The sequence below is a fragment of the Liolophura sinensis genome, chromosome 8 (assembly GCF_032854445.1).
Source record: "Liolophura sinensis isolate JHLJ2023 chromosome 8, CUHK_Ljap_v2, whole genome shotgun sequence".
Taxonomy (NCBI): domain Eukaryota; kingdom Metazoa; phylum Mollusca; class Polyplacophora; order Chitonida; family Chitonidae; genus Liolophura; species Liolophura sinensis.
Window position 1 is genome coordinate 35,587,948 of NC_088302.1, and position 20,936 is coordinate 35,608,883.

Genomic DNA, 20,936 nt, shown 5'->3' on the forward strand with positions numbered 1-20,936 from the left:
ACGCCCTTCTCTGCTGTAACTCTTAGATCACCTCACCCAGGGACAAAAGGGCAGAGCGAAAACCTGAGCACCCAGATACTCCTCTTTGTTCTGACATCAGATTCCTGAGGTGTACTTGTGCAATATTGAGCCAGGCTCTGCTCCTGTCAATCAGTTAAATCCTGATAGCATCTCTGTATATATTCACCTAAAGTTTATATGTGTTTGTGTTGGGTGTGTATATAGTCTGTGGTTTAAAGAGAGCTGGAGAAAACCTGGTCAGATTACAGTCAGTGTTCATTGCAGCTTTGTGATTGCTCCTTAGTTACTGCTAAATCAACTTCCAAGCCTGGCTGTGCAGCTCTACAGCCTATGTTATTACATGGTTAGGGCTATCTGAGTTTTCCTGTAATGCCTTTAATCCCTAAAATATTATATAGTTCTCCAAATTCTTCGATCAGTTTCATGAAATATGCTTAGTGTTAAGTAACCCTTTATAGCTACATGTACTGCAATTCTTCAACGTTTTCGCGTGTTTGCAAAGAGTTTATTCAAGCATATTCTGAAAGTATTACTCTGTGTTTGCTGACAAAATTACACTTTTTGTGAAGCTCTGAAACTGCTCAATCCAACCAGTGTAGTTTTGTTTCCAAAATCAAATCAAAAATGTGCATAAATTGCACTGAAAGTTGCTCTTTCACATGTGTAAAGAGTGGAGGAATTAGGGTCTGTGCACTTAGTATGTCTACCACATACAGTCAAGGTAGTTAACAGCTCACTTAACTAACTGAGCTTCGTGATAATGGGGGCCTGAAGGGTACCTCTAGCCTGGAAATAATTTTAAATATGGTGCAGAACATAAATGGCAAATTTTCCAGCTAGTACCTGCTTTATTAACGAATTACAATCTTGTCTATGTGTCAGTTTTGTCATGGACCAAACGGTTAGCCCATGTTAAAATGATCATGAAGGCTTGTACCTCCCATGCTACCTACTTTCTGTGAATTATTCTGATCAACAATACTTTCTTTTTGTAAACATTTTTTTCCAAAGGGAGTGGGGGGGGGGGGGGACAGAAAATGTTGTGAACTCAAATTGTCTCCTAGTATCATTTTAAAGTGAACAGTTCACTTGGGTGGTTGTTAATCAGGTATGTCAAAATGTATGTAGATTTTAGCAGGATTTTCCTATATGTTTGATATGACTACTCTATTTTCACCTTAAAAACTCCTGTATATATTTTCTATGAATGATTTAATCTTAATATTTTACTGCCATACAGTTAATAGATTTAAAATGAGAAAATTCTCTCTTTACAACAAGCTCAAGTCAAAACTTTTTTTGTATGTAACTTGGGATATTAGTTTTTCTACTTTTCCTTAGTTTTTCAAATTTTGGACATTTTGGAATATTTTATACTTTATGCATGTAGTTTCATGGGAGATTTTGTTATAGTGGTGTATCATTAGCAATTTTTGGCATGCTTCTATGACTTTTGCATCCATTAACTTCAATGGTAGTTTACTGGTAGGGTTGTACGATAAAAAATTTTTTAATTCTGCCACAGATTTATCCAGCCCTTGATAATTGGTCTGTAGAAGTGCCTGTATAACTGCATATGTGGGTGGTAATGATGTCTGAAATTGATATCCATGCTATTTCTTGCTGAGAAACTGTTTATAGGCCATCTGTTCTGTCCCTGTGACACAGATTGGATTGTCAGTCTGACAGATCTGTGGAAATTTCAATACATATTCCTCTTGATAGCTTTCTCATCCCATGCCTTCTTTTCTTCTGTATTTTACCAACATTTTGAGCATTTTGAAAAGGGCATTGATTACCATCACAGCTGTCTGTTTTAAGCAATTAAGCATTGACTTAAATGCACCTTGATGTGAGTTGAACATGTCTCTCAGGCAGGTTTTTATCATGTGCTTGGTATAATGTAGAGGAATGTTGCTGGTTTACTAAGATGTTGACATTTTCTGTTTCAAATGGGGTGTTTTAAGATTTGATGATTAGGCACTGATGGAAACACTTCATGGTTACTGTAAGCCTATGTTATCCTTTGATGTTTGCTGTACATGGCTGGAATTCCCCTGTGGACTATCATGTAGACAGCACTAGGTGTAGTCATCAATGACAAATTGCTTCATGTCCCAAACAGCTTTCTCCAGAAAATGAGACCATTTACTCTACCATTTCAGTCAGCAAGCTATTCTGCTAGATACACTTAGAGAGATCAGCAGATGTTTGTCAGACTTCGCAGTTACAATTTTACGAACTTGGCACCAACAAAGCTGTCAGTGATTGTCTATTTGATGGTTCTCGGTGCTTGTTTCAAAGGAAACATACACTTTCAATCTGGAAACTTTTATCTATATATTAAGGGAATATTTGCCCTTGTTTGTATTCAGTTAAGTGTTTATTTGTCCAAGTTATTCAGCCTGTGGGAATAAACTTCTGCTTTACTTCCACTTCACTACATATTTGATGTGATGATTAGTGGATTGGCATGTGATCCTCAGTACATATGTAGCCACTAGGGTTACATTTAAATATTACAGGTTCAGAATGTTTGATGCCTTGAACTATTCAGAGTGATGACCTTGGAAAAAAATTTTAGGTCGAGGTGGGAAGTGTATTAGATTCCATTTAGAGACATAATTGTATTAAAAGCAACATACAAATACATCAGTAAATAATTTTATGCTTCTGTGTATGATACGGAGCCATTTTTGTGATGATCTTGGCTGAATTTGAAGAGTACTTGGAAGGTCTACCAGTAACCTGCAGATTGTTATGAGCTTCCCTCAGACTCTTCCTGGATTTCTCCGACCATTAAGCAGGCCGACGCCCTATAAGTGAAATATTTTGAAAACAGCGGAAAACACCAAATAAATAAATAAATAAATAAATCAATTTGAGGAAATCATGCTTATGAATGAGCAAACATTTTGTCCTGACTCTGTTAATAGTTCCTAATCTCTGTTACAGCAAACAACCTTTGTCAGAAAACTACAGGTATCAGTTGTCAAATAAATTGATTTGAAAATTGGTCTTTAACTGACTCTGTTAATAGTTCCTAATCTCTGTTACAGCAAACAACCTTTGTCAGAAAACTACAGGTATCAGTTGTCAAATAAATTGATTTGAAAATTGGTCTTTAACCAAGAGTTTTGCCCCTTTACTGCTGTAGATGCCAGCTGTGTTTTGTCCCTAGGGCCTCCTTAATTGCACTGATTAGGATCCATGGATCCTTTAGATAAATTAAATAGCAGCACTACTGTGTTGAGACACATTTTCAGTCAGCTGTTCCAATATAGCACAGCTAAGTCTGGACCCCAGCCCGAGCTCTCTCAAATATAAACTTGTCTGTAGTGTCTGATGAATTACATATGGTGACAGGAATTTTTTCACTACCAGCTGAAGCTCCAAATTGGTAAGAAAAGCTACATCACGTTTCTCAACAGAAAACATCATACACAGTATATGAGCATGTCCTCTCCTCACAGCTCACCTAGCAACAGCCACAAGTGAGCTTTGTATAGGGTAGCCAGAGAAAACGCCTCCCCGATTACACCCCATGCAATCCTATTGGTGGAATGTGCTACTTTGTATATACTGTCTGTTTGGAAAGGTTAAAGGTTTGGACAACGGCTGGTCTGTGATAATATGATGGGCCCAAAAGAGCGTCCTGTGATAAGGACCATTGCCCACCCACCCTCCCTGCTTATTAAAAGGAGGCATCCCCATCTGACTTCACTGCTCTTTGTCTCCCTTCATAGCAGCGTCATAGCTTGGCATTTAGGCTATCCAAAACTTTGGCTTACTTAATCCTTGCGTTTCTCTGCAGACTGTTGGAACTTGGAATTTACAAAGTTTACTGCTTTGCTTTCTTAGAGGCTTTTAATCAGCAAGTTTTGAATAATTACACATCTTTTGTTGGCTAGAAATACGCACTACACCAAGTGCATGTGTTGGACCATGATAAGTCTTCTGTTCATATCAGAGTCTCAGTATTTCCCTTACGTGTCCTTCAGTTGTATAGTGTTTTCTGTGTTGTTCACGCTGTTTGGGGCCCTGCCTCATGATCTCATCAGCTGTGACCCCGGGGATTCTGATGACCCAGCATTCCTGAATACAGTTACTGGTAAGCTCATCCGATATTCGTAGGAATTTTGGTTTGTCCGCAGCGGTCTCGGCCACCTTGATCGTCTTACTGAGGACAGACAGACGTTTCATATATTGTTCATTCTTTAAGATAAAAGCAGTGGTCATTATGTGCATTTCATTACACACTATTTTTCTTTTTTCTGCATACCTTACTCTTTCAACTGCCTCTGAAACCAAAATTTTGAGACTTTATGAGAGAACTGTGGGGTGTAGAGAAATAGTAAGCATATTTTTACAAAGCTTGCATATTTAATGACACAAACAAATCATTTTTAGCATGTTTTTCATCTTAATTGTATGCATAACTTCCATTGATAAGAGTGCTTTATTGGATGAAGGTGTAGAAGATTTACAGTGTATACCTGGAGGAGGCTGTATAATTAGGTTGAGACGTGTTGTGTAGACAGAACTTAATGTAGGCTGATGTGGAAGAAGTAAACATATCGTTTAATTTATTAGTTCACTTTAGGAATGCCGTAGCTCATCAAAGCTTGCCTCATTGGTCTCGTTGTATTGTATGATAAAAGGAATGTTTTCAGGTTTAACTTGTATTGTAACAAGTTTTTATGGTAATTTATGTGAAACTTCTTCTGGTATACATCAGAAGGTATGATTTTGCATTGTTGCTAGTTATATTCTGTGTGTCCATCTGGAAAAACTGTGTAAATGAAAAAGTATTGCTCACTAACTGTTAGATCAGTGTATAGATTGATTATGGAATCAATTATAGTTAATTTTTTTTTCAAAGGCCTTTTGCCTTTTCTCTTTTTTTTTTTCTTTTTTTTTTGTTCTTTCCTTCACCCTGTAATGCTGTAGAAACTCTCATGAATCAGTTGATTAAGTTCTCCCTCCTGATTCATGCTTTTGACGACTGTTTGACAATGCTCATTTGGGTTTGGTTTGTTTTGATGCTTTACCGGATTTTTTTGTCCAGAAAGGTTCATATAAACCACATTTGTTGTACATTTTAGATTTGCATGCTAAGCGTTTAAAGTAAATATGTATTATGAACCTAGATCTATGTTATATGGTACAACTTCATCATTCCATGCCCTCTGCTATAACAGACATCACCATGGAAACTTTGGCTTGTGTTTCGCCAGCCGAGTGACAATCTCAAGTTTCACTTAAGAAATGTCAAAACCTGTTAGTACAGGCATTTCATAAATATAGATAAATTCGTTCTCTTTGCGAAAAATCTTTTTTTCTCACTCAGACATATTTAGATTGAAAACAGTTAGCTGACTTTCAGAGTTTATCAATGTACCAGACAGGAGCACTTCATGAAAAGAAACCAGAAAAGAAGTGTTTATTCATGAAGAAGCATTTGAATTCCTCAGCCTTACAAATGTACACTTTGAAACAAAGGTTAAAATTTTCACACAGTGAAATGGTGGACTGAGAAAACACCAGGGAGCGATTGCAGACAACAAAAACAAAGTTAAGAAGTATCACATGTCCCATTGGTTTAGATGCAGTAGTGTAATGATCCATTCCTGTGGCATGGGGGTGGAGAACTACTGAATCAGCAGCTTTAGCCACATAAATCTTCCCTGGTTCTCCTCAGAATGGTGGTGCTGTATGTGCTGATGTACCTACTTGTTAGGATGTATAAAACTGGCAGTTTTCCTGCTGTGAAAAATGAGTGTGGGAGTTGGGGAAACTGGGCCATTTAGCGCTGAACCCCTCATCCCCCCCCACTGTATAATAATTCCAGGAGCCCAGAATTTGGCTTCCCAGACTCCAACAGTTGGTCATGTACTGGACAAAAACAGTGAAATTGTTATGAGGGTCATATAAATGCCTGCAGCTTTCTGTAATTAAGTTTTCTGGGGACTGGCTGGTGATAGCTTGTCCCACAGCATCCTTCAGTCTGTCTCCTCCGTCTCCTCCAGGTCCCTGTGTTACATACAGTGTGCATCTCCCAGACTGTGTGTTGTCATCATCAGCTAAGTACTCTATCATAAAGTACACCTACACATCTGGGGAAAAGTGGAACCACTGAGTGTAGTAGTGGAGTCTCTCTTTGTTTGGGACCACCTCTGTAATCTATGCAGATCCCCTGGAGAAGTCTGATGTGTTAGCAGAGCCATGGGCAGAGATCTGTGGTATAGGATTTATTGTGACCTCTCCCCTGACTCTGACTTCTACCCTTGTCAGTCCTTTGCTTATACCTCAGGCCGACTCAGCCAGGCGATTATGATTTGCCACCCACTGGTTTCTACATGCCTTTGTCATTAGTGAATTTGGCTTCTGCAAGAAACAGATACGCTCCTTGATGCACCAGCCTAAATTGTGAAGAAACCTTTTCTTTAACGTGTTCCGAGTATTTTTCTCTCTCTTGTTACTTGGCAAGGAAACAAGTCAACAGGAGTTTATTTGTGGCATCCCATAATCCTTCAGTGCGTGCTCTCCAGAGTTTAGGGTAGACCTTGTTAGATAGTGCTGGGATGTTCTCTCCCTCAGAATTTTCACTGGGATTTTAGTTAATTTGTTGACTTCATTATGAGTTACCGATCCTCCAGATATTCCAGCTACCCGTCTTCCAGGGATTATGGTACGACCAGTTACAGTAGTTACAGTTCCTCAAGTTCTTCCAATTACCCCAGTCGATCAAGGGATTACAGCTCCTATGGAAGTTCCAGTGGCCAAAGGGATTACAGTTCATATGGTAGCTCCGGCAGGGATTATGGTATCTCATACAGTAATTCCAGTAATCAGAGAGATTATAACTTCCAAAGTACTCGCTCTAAGGATTACAGTTTGTACACTTGTGGAACTTCAAGAGCCAGCTGGCCCCATAGCTCTGACTATAAAAGATCAGAACCCATTGTGAATGGGAATGAAGATACTTATGGTAAGTTTTCACACCAAGCATCGAATGAAATTATAAACTATTGCTGGTGGAAATGACAAATATAAATATAGGTTAATACTTATAGGATTTGATTGTGTGTGATTCAATACAAATATAGTTAAAGTTGTAAAAATGTACTAGACGTTTTTAAAATCCTAATAATGCTTGTAACAAAATTCTACATTCTCTTTTTTCCCAACTGCCAGTTACAGAGTACTCCTTTTTGCTGTGTTGCCTTCAAGCTTTATACAAGTAATTTCTATGTACTTATTTTTTTAATCTTCGGTGTTGACAACTACTTTACTTGATACCGAAACAGTGCTATCATTGTCCCACTAATGACGTGTTGATGAGTTAGCCTTTAATGTGTGAATTTTTCCAGGGTGTTGTGTTAAGTCTGTGGTTTTAGTGTCCTAATGACAAAGGAAACAGGCTCCTGGGTGGCCTTAATCCTGGCTAGCTGTTGAACAATTTACATATCAAAATAATTCAACGTTCAAGAGTGAAAAGGGTGGGAGTAGGTAGAATGAACCAAACATAATAATTTTGTGGGTGAACAAAAGAGATAACCCTATGTATTACATATTTGTCAATAATGATAAAATCTGTCTAGATTTTGTATTTTAGTGTATCGCATATATTAAATCAAATATTAAGCCCAGCATAGATGCAGACCAAGTTTTTATTTGTGCACAGTTTTATCTGGTGAAACTTTTTTTTTGTGGACGATATACGATTTCTTGACAGTTTCCTTGTTTATAGCTGCGTGAAGACTGGGGTTAATGACTTTGTCCGTGCAGTAGATGATGTGGAGGGTCTTGTCTTACAGGCTACTGTCTACAAATCCTCCATCATGAGCAGTGGTTATGATAGCATCTCAGCAGCAACAGGTTGTCAAGGCCTCCCGGGCCCCTTTGCCTGCTTTCGTTGTTTTTAAACATCCCTATATCTGTTTGAGAAAGCTAAATATATACGACTGTAAATGAGAGGCTGTCTAATGGAGCCCACTAATGGGGAGCGAGGGAGGCAGCTTGTTCTCCCCCAAGTGTGAAAGAAAAGCCTAGGATGTTATGAAAGAAAACTTCCGAGTTGCGATAACTTACATGCATACTTGTGTTTAAACTGCCTGATTTGTGTTGCTCATGGGGTAAATTCTAAACTCTGTAGTGGTGGGGTTCTTTGAGCATAAATTGACCAGTTGAATTACATTACCGACACTCTGGGGTGTTGCTTTTCCAAGCCAGGTATTTCATAGTGGATCCAAAACAAAATATGCAAGATTTGGAGCGCACGATACTTGTGGATAGTGTATAAGATGTCCATGTGTTTCCACTATCTGTGCAGTGTTTTTGGTTTGATGTTTGCATGATATTTATGAAGTGAGACTTCGGAGCAATATATTTTATTATATGTCTATTTTGTTTTTCTGATTAACCAGCCTTAAATCAGTAGGACAGGCACTGAAGTTGAATTCCTAGCCTACTTCACTATTTTGACAGTTTCATTTTTATGAAGTTTTGTCCTTTTGCAACATTTAACTTCCATTATGACATTTCTTACACAGCTTTTATAAAGGCTTTTTCATTAAAAATACCTTGTGTATGTAGAATCTAATATTTTGTTCCATGAACAGGTTTCATTAGTAATGTTTATGTATGTGTTTGATTAAAATCAGGTATCCCGAGGCAGGTTTAGCGTGTCCATGCTGGTTGTGCATCAGTATAATGTATGGACTCTCACAAAACTCATTACCAGTCAGGGGGGAGTCAGACCAGTACCTTGATTGGTCAATTACACGGTTATTACTGAAATTGTAGTCGTTAAGGCCTGGCATCTGAGCGTATTCTGTATCTACTTGCGTACACAGTGTCTCTTGTTTTAGTGAAACATGTTCATGTTTATAGGCGTATAAATACAGTGTCCCATACACAGCATTCAGAGACAGTTTCCTTTAAGGTGTATACAGTACCTTCAAAAACAATGCCTTTTTTCACAAGGAAAATTAGATAAATTTTGACAGCATCAGCTTACTGAAAGTTTTGAAAACAAATGAAGAAAGAAGAAACAGTGTACACATATGTGTCAGTTGTTTCGAATTTTAGGATTTAGGATTCTGGAAAGTCCATACTTCTAGGTGAAGCAACTGAAGTTTACTGAAGTGTTGGAATACTTGCACCCTTTGGGCGTCTTTGACACTTGAACAATGCCTGGTATGAGATAAAGAGACAAAGCCAAAGAGAGGAGACACTGAAACCTGGTGTTAGCTGGCTGGCTCAGACAAAGTCTGGCAGTCATTGGGACCTCTTGCACCTCATCCAACATGTGTTTGTCATTTGATAACATAGCCCATAAACTACAGTAACAGACTGGCTTCCTGGTTTCAGGGACAGGGAGAGCCTGATGCTGCATATAATCACCACAGTGTACACTTGATACAAGTGCTGTATTTGTGTATCTTCTCAATATGAATGATCTGATAAGTTATGTATCATACATCTGCCTGTAGAAGCTGGGTTAGTAGGCTAGTAGCTTTATATACATACATACCTATCTGTATACTATCCTACTGGGTTTCACCTGTTTAGGCTCTCAGTGATAAACAGATCCTTCCTTAGAAAAAAGCATACTTGTGTTTTCAGTGCCAGATAATCTTTGCTAAAAAAAAGGTTTGTCTTGAAATTTCCTTGGAGTATAGTGCATATCTCATCTACTTTGGGTCACTTTCATGAAACTTTGCAAGTCCTATAATATATGGGAAAAGTTATGAAAGTTAGATATTAACAGTTTTTCACGAAGTGCACTTAGGCGTGCAAATTTAGAACATTGTTCTTAGATGTTCAGTGGAGTGTGAAAATTATATTTTAGTGTGATTGTATAGATGAAAAGTTTTTGTGGTGGCTTTCATGTACCTACCACAATTGCTCTTATGAACACGGTTTATTGAACACTTTTCAACTAATCAAGTTCATGGTTGCACAATGGCTTGAGTTAAGTCATAGGATTGTTGGGATTGATTTTTGTCACTCCTCTTAATCCAGTCTGGGTGCTGTCAGCAATGTTGGATTTTGCGGCTGAGTCTCTTTACTCTTAAAGAGGCTATAGGACATACTCAAAATGGCAGTTTGTTCACAATAACAGAATAGCTTGGTGGGGAAGGGGACTTGTCAACCACTGAGGTTGATTGTTTTTGGCCAGTTTATAAGAAAACATTCAAAGCATATTCGTTCTTGGTTTACAGAAATGTGGATGATTTCCTTGATGGTAGTTTAATCCTTTTCTCATACTTTCCACTTTACTTTATAATTGAAGAGCAGAACGGTTATTTTGGAGTAGTGGATATGGAATTTTGCTGGAGAAATCTTGAAGTAATTGTTTGTTCAGGATCTGTTTGTGAAAGTGGTATAGTTTATCTGTGAATAGCTTGACACTAAAAACACAAACAAACGCTTGGTTATCAAAGACCACACAACATGTGGAGACCATTGAGTGGAAGTATTAACTACGTGCACATGTGCTGTGGCTAAGCTGTCTCCACTTTGTACAGCACTTTAGGGAGACCTCATCTAAGGGACTTCTTGATGGTGCCCTTGAGAGAGTCCCTGTGCTGTGCTCCCCAGGGTATAAGGGCAGCCCTCATTGGAAGGCTCTGCCTAGGGTTGCAAGGGCATTATCATCTGTGACAAGTGTCAAACTGCATTGTTTATAAATAGAAACACAGAACAAATAATGCAACCACATGAAATTTGTGGTTGACATTCTCTGTTGGCTGACCACAAGGACACAGTTGCCAGGATGTATGTTTACCATTATTTATGACCTGAAAGACCTTATGGTTATTATTTGTTTGGTTGACATTTAGATTAAGATTGTGTGTAAAGCACATGTAGTCTGCTGTGTGGAGTAGCTAGTATGTGATTGTGAGAGTGAGCAAGGTTAGTTAGGCTTGCTCTGTAAAATAAGTGTGAAAATACATAATATGTATGCATACATTATTATCTAATCCCGCTGGAATTTCAGAAATTGTCATATATATATATATAAATATATATATATATATATATATATATATATATATATATATATATATTTTAAAAATGAATGGGAATGAGACTCAAGGGTGAAGGATACACTGAATGACATCAGTGTAATGACCTTAAACAGTCTTCGTTAACATTCTCATATTGAGAGTACTTGTACAGTTAAGTGAGTGCTTATCAGTGCTGTCACTGCCTTGCGTTCAAAAAGCATGCTAACTTGTCCCTTGTCCCCTGAAATTGACCATAATTACAGAAAGTGATACTGTGCCTACCCTGTTATTTACCCTGGGTAGTGGTAGGTATTTCACTATTTGCTTATAGTCTCGTAGGTGAAATAAGATCAGGCTGGTGGTAAGCACCCAGGTGTGGTACACTGTTCATATCCTCTGTTATATTTACCTGTCCAGTGGCATTAAAGTGTACAGGGGGAGTGGGAAATGGGGACGCTAAAGGGCAGGGATATTTTCTTCCTTTACCTCAATTCAGTGTTCATTATGAAACTTTGAAGAGACGAAGCATCTGGCCGAAAGTTTATCCTTGTTGATGACTAGCTCTGTATTGTTAGTGTTGGTAGACTAGATTCTTCATATCACAGCTGTATCTGTTGCAGAAGTTTGCCACTACAGAGGGAAAAAAAAAAACAGTTGCTGAATAACTGGAGTCGCGTGCTGTCTTGTGTTGATATTTATGACAGCTTTTGTCAGTGTGGGATTGTCTGTCATTGAGATTTACCTGAATATCACCTGTGTAACCTGAGTGTCTTTTGCTGTGTTTTTGGGGTGTCAAGACAATGGACTGATTATGTGAGAGATGACAATGTCTGGCATGTAGCCTCGGCTGGTATGTTCTTCATGGGCCACTGTCAGGCTATAGTGCTGACACAGATGAGAGATTTCGAAGTTCACAGCATCTCTATCACTACTTGCTTTGTTGAGCAGAAAAACTGAGGCAGATGCGGGCAAATTTTTCTGTGCGCCATACTTGGAAAACCTGTCCCAATTCACATCACAATCAAGCCTTTTTTCTCAGACGGATTTGTAAAAATTACGAGGCACGATATGCATGCAGACAAAAAATTCACTTTGTTAACGAATTAGGTTAAGAGACTTGTGTCACAAATTACCTTCATCTAGTCTGTTCAGTGTTTGGTGAAAGCACATTTTCATTTGATGAAAGGAGATGTATTCCCTGTGGAGTGTTAGACAATGAATTTGCACACGTTTTTTTAAATAATCTTACATAACAGATTTTCCCAATGGCAAAGGAAGCCTGACTGTAATAAGAATTTCATTTAAAAAAACAGTTGGCATTTTTATGTCTAGACATCTACAAGAACAATAGGTTTCAGTAATGCTGCATGGATAATCTGGAGTGAGGCTGTAGCACTTCATTCTTTTATGTGTATATTACTGAACAGATGTTTACCACATGAGCATCTAAACAATGACAAATTCATACTACATGTAGTTCCACCTGTAAAAGTTGAATACGTGTTTGAGTTTGCTTATTATTGACCTCTCTTACAAAGTCAGTCTCACTTAGCACCTCTGGAGCACATGCTATTGGCCATTGTAAACCTGTGCATGTAATGCAGACTTTGTAGGCATGACCTGATTAAAAATGCAATGCATAAATAATGACTATTTAGTGTAGTTCGTGGAGGATAATTAACAACTAACTGAATATGTGAGTTGTAGTGTTTAGAGGCCACGGATAAATAATTGTGACTGCCCAGTTGATATTAACTGTCAGACAGTAGTGACCGAGCAGCATGCATAAACTGAAGTGTAAACGGTCAACCTTACAAATGATCTTACTGACATGCCGCTGTGGACATCCATCCATTAGGAGGAAGCTTAATCGATTGGTTCTCTATGGTAAGTCATGGTTACAAGATTATCATCACTTTTTTGTATCATGCTGTCATCGGAAAATACATGTAACTCTAGTTGGTGTGTTGGTCAGTTGTAAGGTGCCCTGCAGATCACTGGAGGCTACATTCCCTCCATACACTATCCGCTGTGTTCAGTAGCCAAGGAAATCAAATCTTGGCTGTTATAAATTGTCCAACACTTGACGACAACCTCTTTTGTCCATTTGTGGTAGCTTTAATGAAGACATAATCAGCATTTGATTAATCACCTCCATCAGTACATAAGCAGGCAGGATTTAATGTTCTTGCCTTGTAGTGCGTTGAGGTTGCCTATACACTGCAGTGATTGTGTGTAAGGAAGGATTGCACAATACGACTACCTAAAATTCGACCACAAAAGAACATTTTTGGAAGCAAGTTAATGTCCTGACATATTATTACTGGTACTAAAAGTTACATTTTCCAGTAGGAAATCATCCTACCTTCCAATCGCCTCTCAAAGCACATTTCTAAAATCAATAGAACTCCCAGAATCTGGAAAAATGAGCAACTTAGTCATGGATGAAAGTTTAGGTAATTTAGGGTAAATCTGGTGCTCTGGAGGGAAGCTGTTAGGTGTGTATAAAATAAAGTCGCTGGCAGTAAGACACCACTTTAAATCATCTGTATTAAATGGTAATATTTTACATTATGTGCATTAAACCCTAAAAGCCAATATAGTCCAGTGAAATATGATACAGGTGCTGAGCCCTTGGCAGTGGGTGCTTGACCTTTGAGCTCAGAAGACACCATCCCTTTGTGATGGTGATATTCACTGTGTTGAAGGGGTGTTAATATATCCGCTTGCCTCAATACACTAATTGGGTTACAAGTGGTTTGTGGAGAGCAGGTCTTGACTGAAGTGGAATTTAAATGTATGGCATTGAAATGGCTGTTAGTGGTTTCCTGTGGGGTTTACTGCTGTACTTGGACTGGTCTTGGTGGTTTCATGTGGAGATTGCTGGTGTGCTTGGGCTGGTCTTCTTGGGAGGCTTCTATTGAAAAGCCCAGTTAACTGAAGAATTCTGACCTGCTGTCAGTCAGGTGGACTACAAGGCTATGATAGGTCCAGTGAACTTCTCCATGTCAGCAAATTATCAGTTGACCAGTTATCTTGGCCATGTGTTTGTTATATTAGCCGGTTCTGGTTTTGGATTGGTACACCCATACATCAGTTTAAGTGGAACAGATACATGAACAAGTGCCAGAACACCTAGGTGTTCTGTGATAGAATTTCCTTATTTTGAATGTTCCTATCTCTCCTTAAAGAGGTGATAACTAGGTCCTGGCTAAATAAGCTATAGCATCTCCCCAAAGCAGAAAAAGGTTGCTTGGTTTTAGAGTTAAAAAGGCATGGGGAAAGGTTTTTGTTGATGTTGGAAGCATGCCTTTAGTGCACTACTTGTATACAGTACACAAAGTGGGTTTGTCCCAAGAGCTACAAGGACAACTACGTGTGTGGATGATTTTGTCTCGAATAGAATCATGTGCATATTGTGTAAATATCTACATTCTGATCTATGATAAAACAATTTACATTCATGCCTTGTGTCTTTGATTATGTGTATATTACAATGACTGAATCATTGTTTTGCTGTCTGTTTGATTTCTTTTTAATTTATTCACTACTGGGGTAGTTAATTTCTTTTGTGACACGATCTAAATACACATGTATAAAAGTTGGCTGGAGTAAGACTGAAAAGATGTGAAACTTTCACACCAGAGTCATTACAGACAAGGGGACAACATCATATGTTGTACTGCAATTTACTCAGGGTTTACTAATATCTGTAGCACTTGTTTTTGCTCCTCCCCCTCCCTTCACCCCACCACTGCCACCTCTAGTCTCAATACAACCCTCCTAAACATGTGTACATGTAAACATGGGAATTCAATCAGCCATTGCTGCAGGTACAAATAAGAATGGCAGCTACTCCAGGGGAGATCAGCATTCCCCTCTGCTAGAATTCCAGGTATTTTGTGTTAGTGTTCCAGGAGCAGCATGCACGTGTGTGGAGCCCACACCCCCAAATGGTTAAACACACCACCACAACAATGGGCAGAGAGTGAAGCTGACATATTGTACAGCTTCCGCTAGTTGATTTGTATTCGGTCTGTAATATTAGTATAGAATATGATGTATTTCAGGCTTCACAGGTGATTCTCTTTGTTCTGTTGTTTATAAATAGGAGTTCTATTACTGCAACAATTAAAACATTGCATTTACTGAAATTTTGTTTCAAAATGTTCAAACTTCAAACAATTTTCCCTCAGTTTTTGAAATTCCTAACATATTTTAATAGTTTTTGAAAAGTCTTCTTTGATATTTGCATTTCCCATGCCATGTACATTGAGGTACATGTGTTCTTGAATTTTCCAGATGTGTATTTGTCCTGTGGTACAGTACAGGTACCTTACCTTTACGATCAGCGGACATAGAAAGGTCAATGCCATCATTGTTTACATGCTACTTTGTTTTCATCCCATACCTCACCTATATTTGTCGTGATGATGGCTTTTCATCTTGCCCTAACATTTCACAGGTACATGTGATATATCTGGTCTATATAACACATCTAGATGTTTCTCTATCACTTGCCAATATTATTGGTAACCAAGGGAATATATTTGTGTTTCTTGGCTTCATCCCAGGTCTTAGCTCCAGCGAGTTTGTCAGTTAGGTACATATGTAACCTGGCTCAATAGGCCAATGTGGGAAAACAATGAAAGGAAGCAGGGTATAGTACTGCAGGTAACCTGATATCACCTTTCCCCAAGCCTTTGTCAATAAACATTTTTCTACAAGATTGTTAGCCTACTTTTAAGCAGAAATTTGTGTAAAGGCTGTATTTAACTGCAATTTTTGACATATTTTTTATTTTGGCATCAAAGTTTTAAGGGTTCCAAATTTGAGAATCTCTTTCTAAGCTGACTAAAAGTTAAAAGCGAAGCATGTAACGCAAACATTGTATATATGTTACATGCATGATCCTGTGAAATATCGAACTCTGTGTTTGTATAGTTTATGTTTCCCATTGTTCCTCTTGTCTTTTTGGATAAATGTTTGAATTACATGTGGGTATGGCTGTAGTGTTTAAGGAGGTATCAGATAATCTTAGGTCAACAAACCAGAAAACCCTTTCACATGGATGTGTACAATACATATCAGTGTGTACCAACATTTGAATGTTATCCAAGGTTGAACTTATATCAGATGTCAAGAGCAGCTCCCTGTCTGTCCAAAAAGCATAGATGCCCTTCACATCTGTCTTCTTTAAACAATCTGACACAACTGTTTATACAGAAAATTAACTCATACATTCTAGTTTAATAGACAATGTTCATTTTGACTAAATATTTCAGCTTTTTATTTTCCATCACCATTTACCCCTGATTGTGAATTTACACAGAATTGAAATCAGACTGTCTCATTTCAAACTTTCTCCTTTTTTCCACTTCTCCCCCATGTTAAATTTGTCAGAAAAGGGCGTCTCAAAAACACTAACAATGGCCGAACACATGTAAGATGCTGAAATGATGCTTTCATTTTACTGGTGTACTTTACTTGTATATTCTATGAAACTTATCACTCTACTTGCGTATGATGTGAAATGCATCAGTGGATCTTCTGTACATTATATCGTATCCACTACTGGTAGGACATTTATAAAGTCAGATGTATGTATTAATTCCCTCTAGTCTTGGTAGCATTTGCTACCCAGGCCAGAAGCTTTACCTACTACGTTCTTGGTTGTTGTCTCTCTGTAGGTAAAGCCAGTGCGCTTGCACTCCTTTTTATGTCTTTGTAGGTTCATAATTGATTACGAAAACGCACGCATAGGCTAGACATCAGACATTCCTCACCAGCTGACATTTACCACCCATCTTCCCAGAGGCGTCCTTCTCTTAAGGTTGGAGGTTCAAATCTGGCTGTAGTTAGCTGGCCTTATTGTTGATATGGGGATTTGTTTGTTGTTTCTATATAAGGTAGTCGATAGCCTTGAGGCCATATAGGCTTGCCAAACATTTCGATGTGAAAATAGACAATTTCTTTTTGGTACCTGTTACAAAGCTGTCCCTCACTCCTAATACAGAAAATAATTAGTGAAATTTTAGAGGAGTAATTACATGTATGTGGTATGCTGAATAATACATTTAGTGTGTATATATATATATATATATGTGAGGTTGCCGAGCTTTGTGTGTGAGCAACACAAGTCATATAATAAACAAAGCACTTAGCATATGAGCTTATTAACTGTTTGATGTATGATTTCATTTGCACATCATTATACAGTCTTAAGGCAACCAGTATCCTGTCCACTCACCACCAACCATGTGAGATATACAAGTGGATTTGCCTGCATGTTATATACAGTAGATCAGCTTGTTGTAGTGGTTGGTATGTGTAGAGCCCAGTACTTGACAGGTCAGTGCTTGTGCAAATTGTCCATACAAGAGGATTGCCTTACCCTTCACCTAAGCCTTTGCTGTCCTGCTTTTGTGATAGAGTAGACCGTCATAGATTATAACATTGGTTCGTTCTGCCTCGCTGGCTCAAAAGGTATGGCAGGGATTGGTGAATAAGCTGAAATTATTGGATGTAACCTAGAGCTTGATACTTTCGGTTTCTTGCAAGAAGTTGAGAGTTTGGCAATGGATGTTGTATTCTGGTAAATGTACCATTAAATGTACACATATGACCTTTTGGCTAAAGGCCAGATGTGAACCAGGCAATATGGAGGCACAGAGAACAAGAAACACCTTATTTTGTGCCCCATACCAAGGAATATTATTCCGAAATGGCCTTGGCGTTTTGCTTGAGATGGTGGTGGCCTGGATTAGCCAGTGTCTATGTTCGTTTACCTCAGTCCTGCTGATGTACTGTCACACTGTTGGGGATTTGTTTGCCTCGATGACTAAGTGGGGGATTACAGGTATTAACACCTGTGGACAGGAGGTGAACTGTAATCAATGTACAGGTAAGACTTCTATACGGTCTCTAGGAACAATTTATGGAAATTAGATTGGAATATCATGCCATTTGTTGTTGAAACTAGCAGTTGAAAGTTTCCATAGGTTGTATGTTACTGCCTAAATTGGCTATTAGTTCACTTCAGTTGAATTTGACTTTACAGCAAGCTGTTACATGATCAGTTATAGGTCACATTAATGCAGCACACTGTTAACTCTGTTGCACGCATGATCCACTCACAGAAAGTGATTATTTCTTGATCTTTTGTTGATAGGTGATAGAAAATGACGTGGCGATATGTCGGGTTAATGAATGTGTTGCAGGTGCAACAAATGTGGTGGTTCTTTGCACTACGGCATATTTGCATCACCTCTGTCGTGACCTCAGAATTAGAGTCACTGTGCCTGGGTAGTTGATAAGGACAGAGGCGTGAATCTTTATAAAGGCAGTAGTGGTGCGGGATCAGTCATGCATGACCAGATCAGCTGTCACACTTCTGAGGTATGCCGATCATTAGCAGGTGTAACATGAGTTAGCGGAGAGCTGGTCGCAGGTATTCCCAGTCTGATCATGAAGAACCAGATCACAGCCCGGGGTGCCTGCTTACAAGGCTACAACCTCCTCGCAAACAAATCGGTCATCCATTAGTGGCCTGTTAACTATGCCATGTAACAGCTTTTCTTATGTGCTCTAGTTCTTCTGGACACGAGACCTATTAGGACATGTGTGCAGTCTCTCCAGTCAACATGACTATTGTTTTAAATAAATGACATTGACTTGTCGATCTCTCTAATTTTCTATCTCAAATTAGAGTAAAACAAATTCAACAAATTGGGATTTACTTTTCAGGTGAAATTTATCTCGTATTTTGTGCTTAAACATATTTGTGTGTCAAAAAGAGGAAAATTTATAAAATTATATATATATAAAATAATTATAATATTGTTTTATTATATCTGTTTGTATAAGATGATAGGAAAGGTTTGAGTCTGGGTATTGATTAAGGTACATGTATGGCACGCTGTCAGGTCCATGACTTCTCGCATACTTGTATATCACAGTTTTTCTTTGCTTGTCCATCAAACATGTGGGTGTGTTTTTATGAATATAGTAAACCAGCTGGCTTTCAGCACATATACATTCAATGCACATGTGCCCCTTTAAGAAGTACCAACTCAAGCACAATGTACATATACAAGTATACATTCATTTCCTTTTATGTGCTATGTCATATTTATTATTGTGATGATATGGCAATCTCACTTGTTGTTTTGATGTACATAAAAGAATTCAAACATTTCTTTAAATTCTATTGTATATATTTGGGGTGATATTTTATCACTTCGTCTTGAGTTCTGTAGAGAATAATGGCACAGATCTTTAAATAACCTTACCCATTCTTTACCCAACTTTCATGAGCAGAATTCATATGACCTGGAGCGATATCATTAATGCTAATTGGCTAATTCCCTTGTTATCCCTGCTAATTAATTACTTGCTTCAGTCAGTAATTGCATACTGTGTACCAGAACAGTTGTGGTCGTTACCTGCAAAGTAAATACTTGTGTAAGAAGAAATCATACATTACATCTTGCTCATTTATTTATTTTTTACTGTCAACATAAATGATAATATCCTGATTTCATATTTATTGTCTGATTTGTTGATGTTGTATTTTTGTTTGTTTATCTTGCAAGCATGTGATTACTGCGTGACTTGTCATAATAGTATATCATAGTATGTTGTAAGAACGGTGAACTATGGTGAACTGGGGTAAAGAAATTAATAGAAATTAAAATCTTCATATGGGTAATATATACCTGTACCTAATGTTTTTATTATTTACCATATTAGTAGATTTTTTTCTCATTTTCTTTCAGGCAACCATGAAATGACATAAAATATTTATATTGTAATTTGAATAATGATGTTGAAAGTATTGTTTTGCCTAATGAACATTAGATCCAGTGACAGTTTGATCCTAAATGAAGATAGTAACATGTTTCTAACAGGTTTTAGAGGAATTTCTCCTTCTGTCAGCAAAATTGTGCAGAAAACAGATTTTATTTGGCTAACAAGTGATTAAATGACAAAATTTTGATAGATGTGCAATTTCCGCTTTTCATCTTCATCTTCGTCTTATCACTGTCTACATATATATTCCACCTTTTGCAGATCAAAATAGAAACAAGAATGTCAAGTCCAAGACTGTGAACAATCTCAAGTCCAGTGAGACCGAACATGAAAAAAGTGTCAAGGCAGCTGAGGAGATCAGTCGATTGGAGGCGTTATGCGAATCTCGCACAAAAGAACTGACATTATTGAAAATGCAACTCAAATCCAGTGTGACTGCTTTCGATGCTATGACAGCTTTGGTGAATTACTTAACACAAGAGGTGAGCCATTTATCATTGTTTCTGGTTTTAAGACATATATCCTAAAACATGACTTCTTTTTACCAAGCATATAAATCTGACTGCTGACGTCAACAGATATTTTATACATTTTTCATGTGTAAGCACATGGCACATGGCTATCTTCTATCCATAAAACAGGCTGCCATAAGTAAATGTAAGTATAAAAATTAATGTAGCAGTAAATAACACTCAGGGGCCAATTGTTCAAAGGTATATTAAAGTAAAGTCAGGCTTAAAGCTTAAGGCCAGTCTCATCCTAATACAAAGTAAACGACACTTTAGTCTGGAAAGTTAATACCGGGCTTAAGTCTTAATACACTGCTGAACAACTGGGCCCATATAGATGAATAAAGAAACACACTTGAATCAGGCTATTATAAATTCACCATCTCTTCACTATCCTTTATGTACAGATGGTGTACAGTTACTTAATACACCATACCTAATAATTATAGTGACTTTGACCTTCTGCAGTCCACAGCCACCTCACAGATAGCTCTGATCACCAGTTGTTACTTGTAAAAAAGCTAAACCTCAGGTGAACTACATTATTCCAGATTAATTAAAATAATATTTCCATGTC

General features: G+C 37.9%; 1 protein-coding gene across 3 annotated transcripts in view; it reads left to right on the forward strand.

Annotated features, from left to right (window-relative positions):
- The window catches only part of LOC135472223 (uncharacterized), a 70,899-nt gene that overhangs the window by 35,862 nt on the left and 14,101 nt on the right, over positions 1 to 20,936 (forward strand). For all 3 annotated transcript variants that reach the window (XM_064751617.1, XM_064751615.1, XM_064751618.1), the window contains one exon: positions 20,112 to 20,332. In XM_064751617.1, the coding sequence (XP_064607687.1) occupies positions 20,112 to 20,332 (221 nt within the window). The remainder of the gene's footprint in view (positions 1 to 20,111; positions 20,333 to 20,936) is intronic.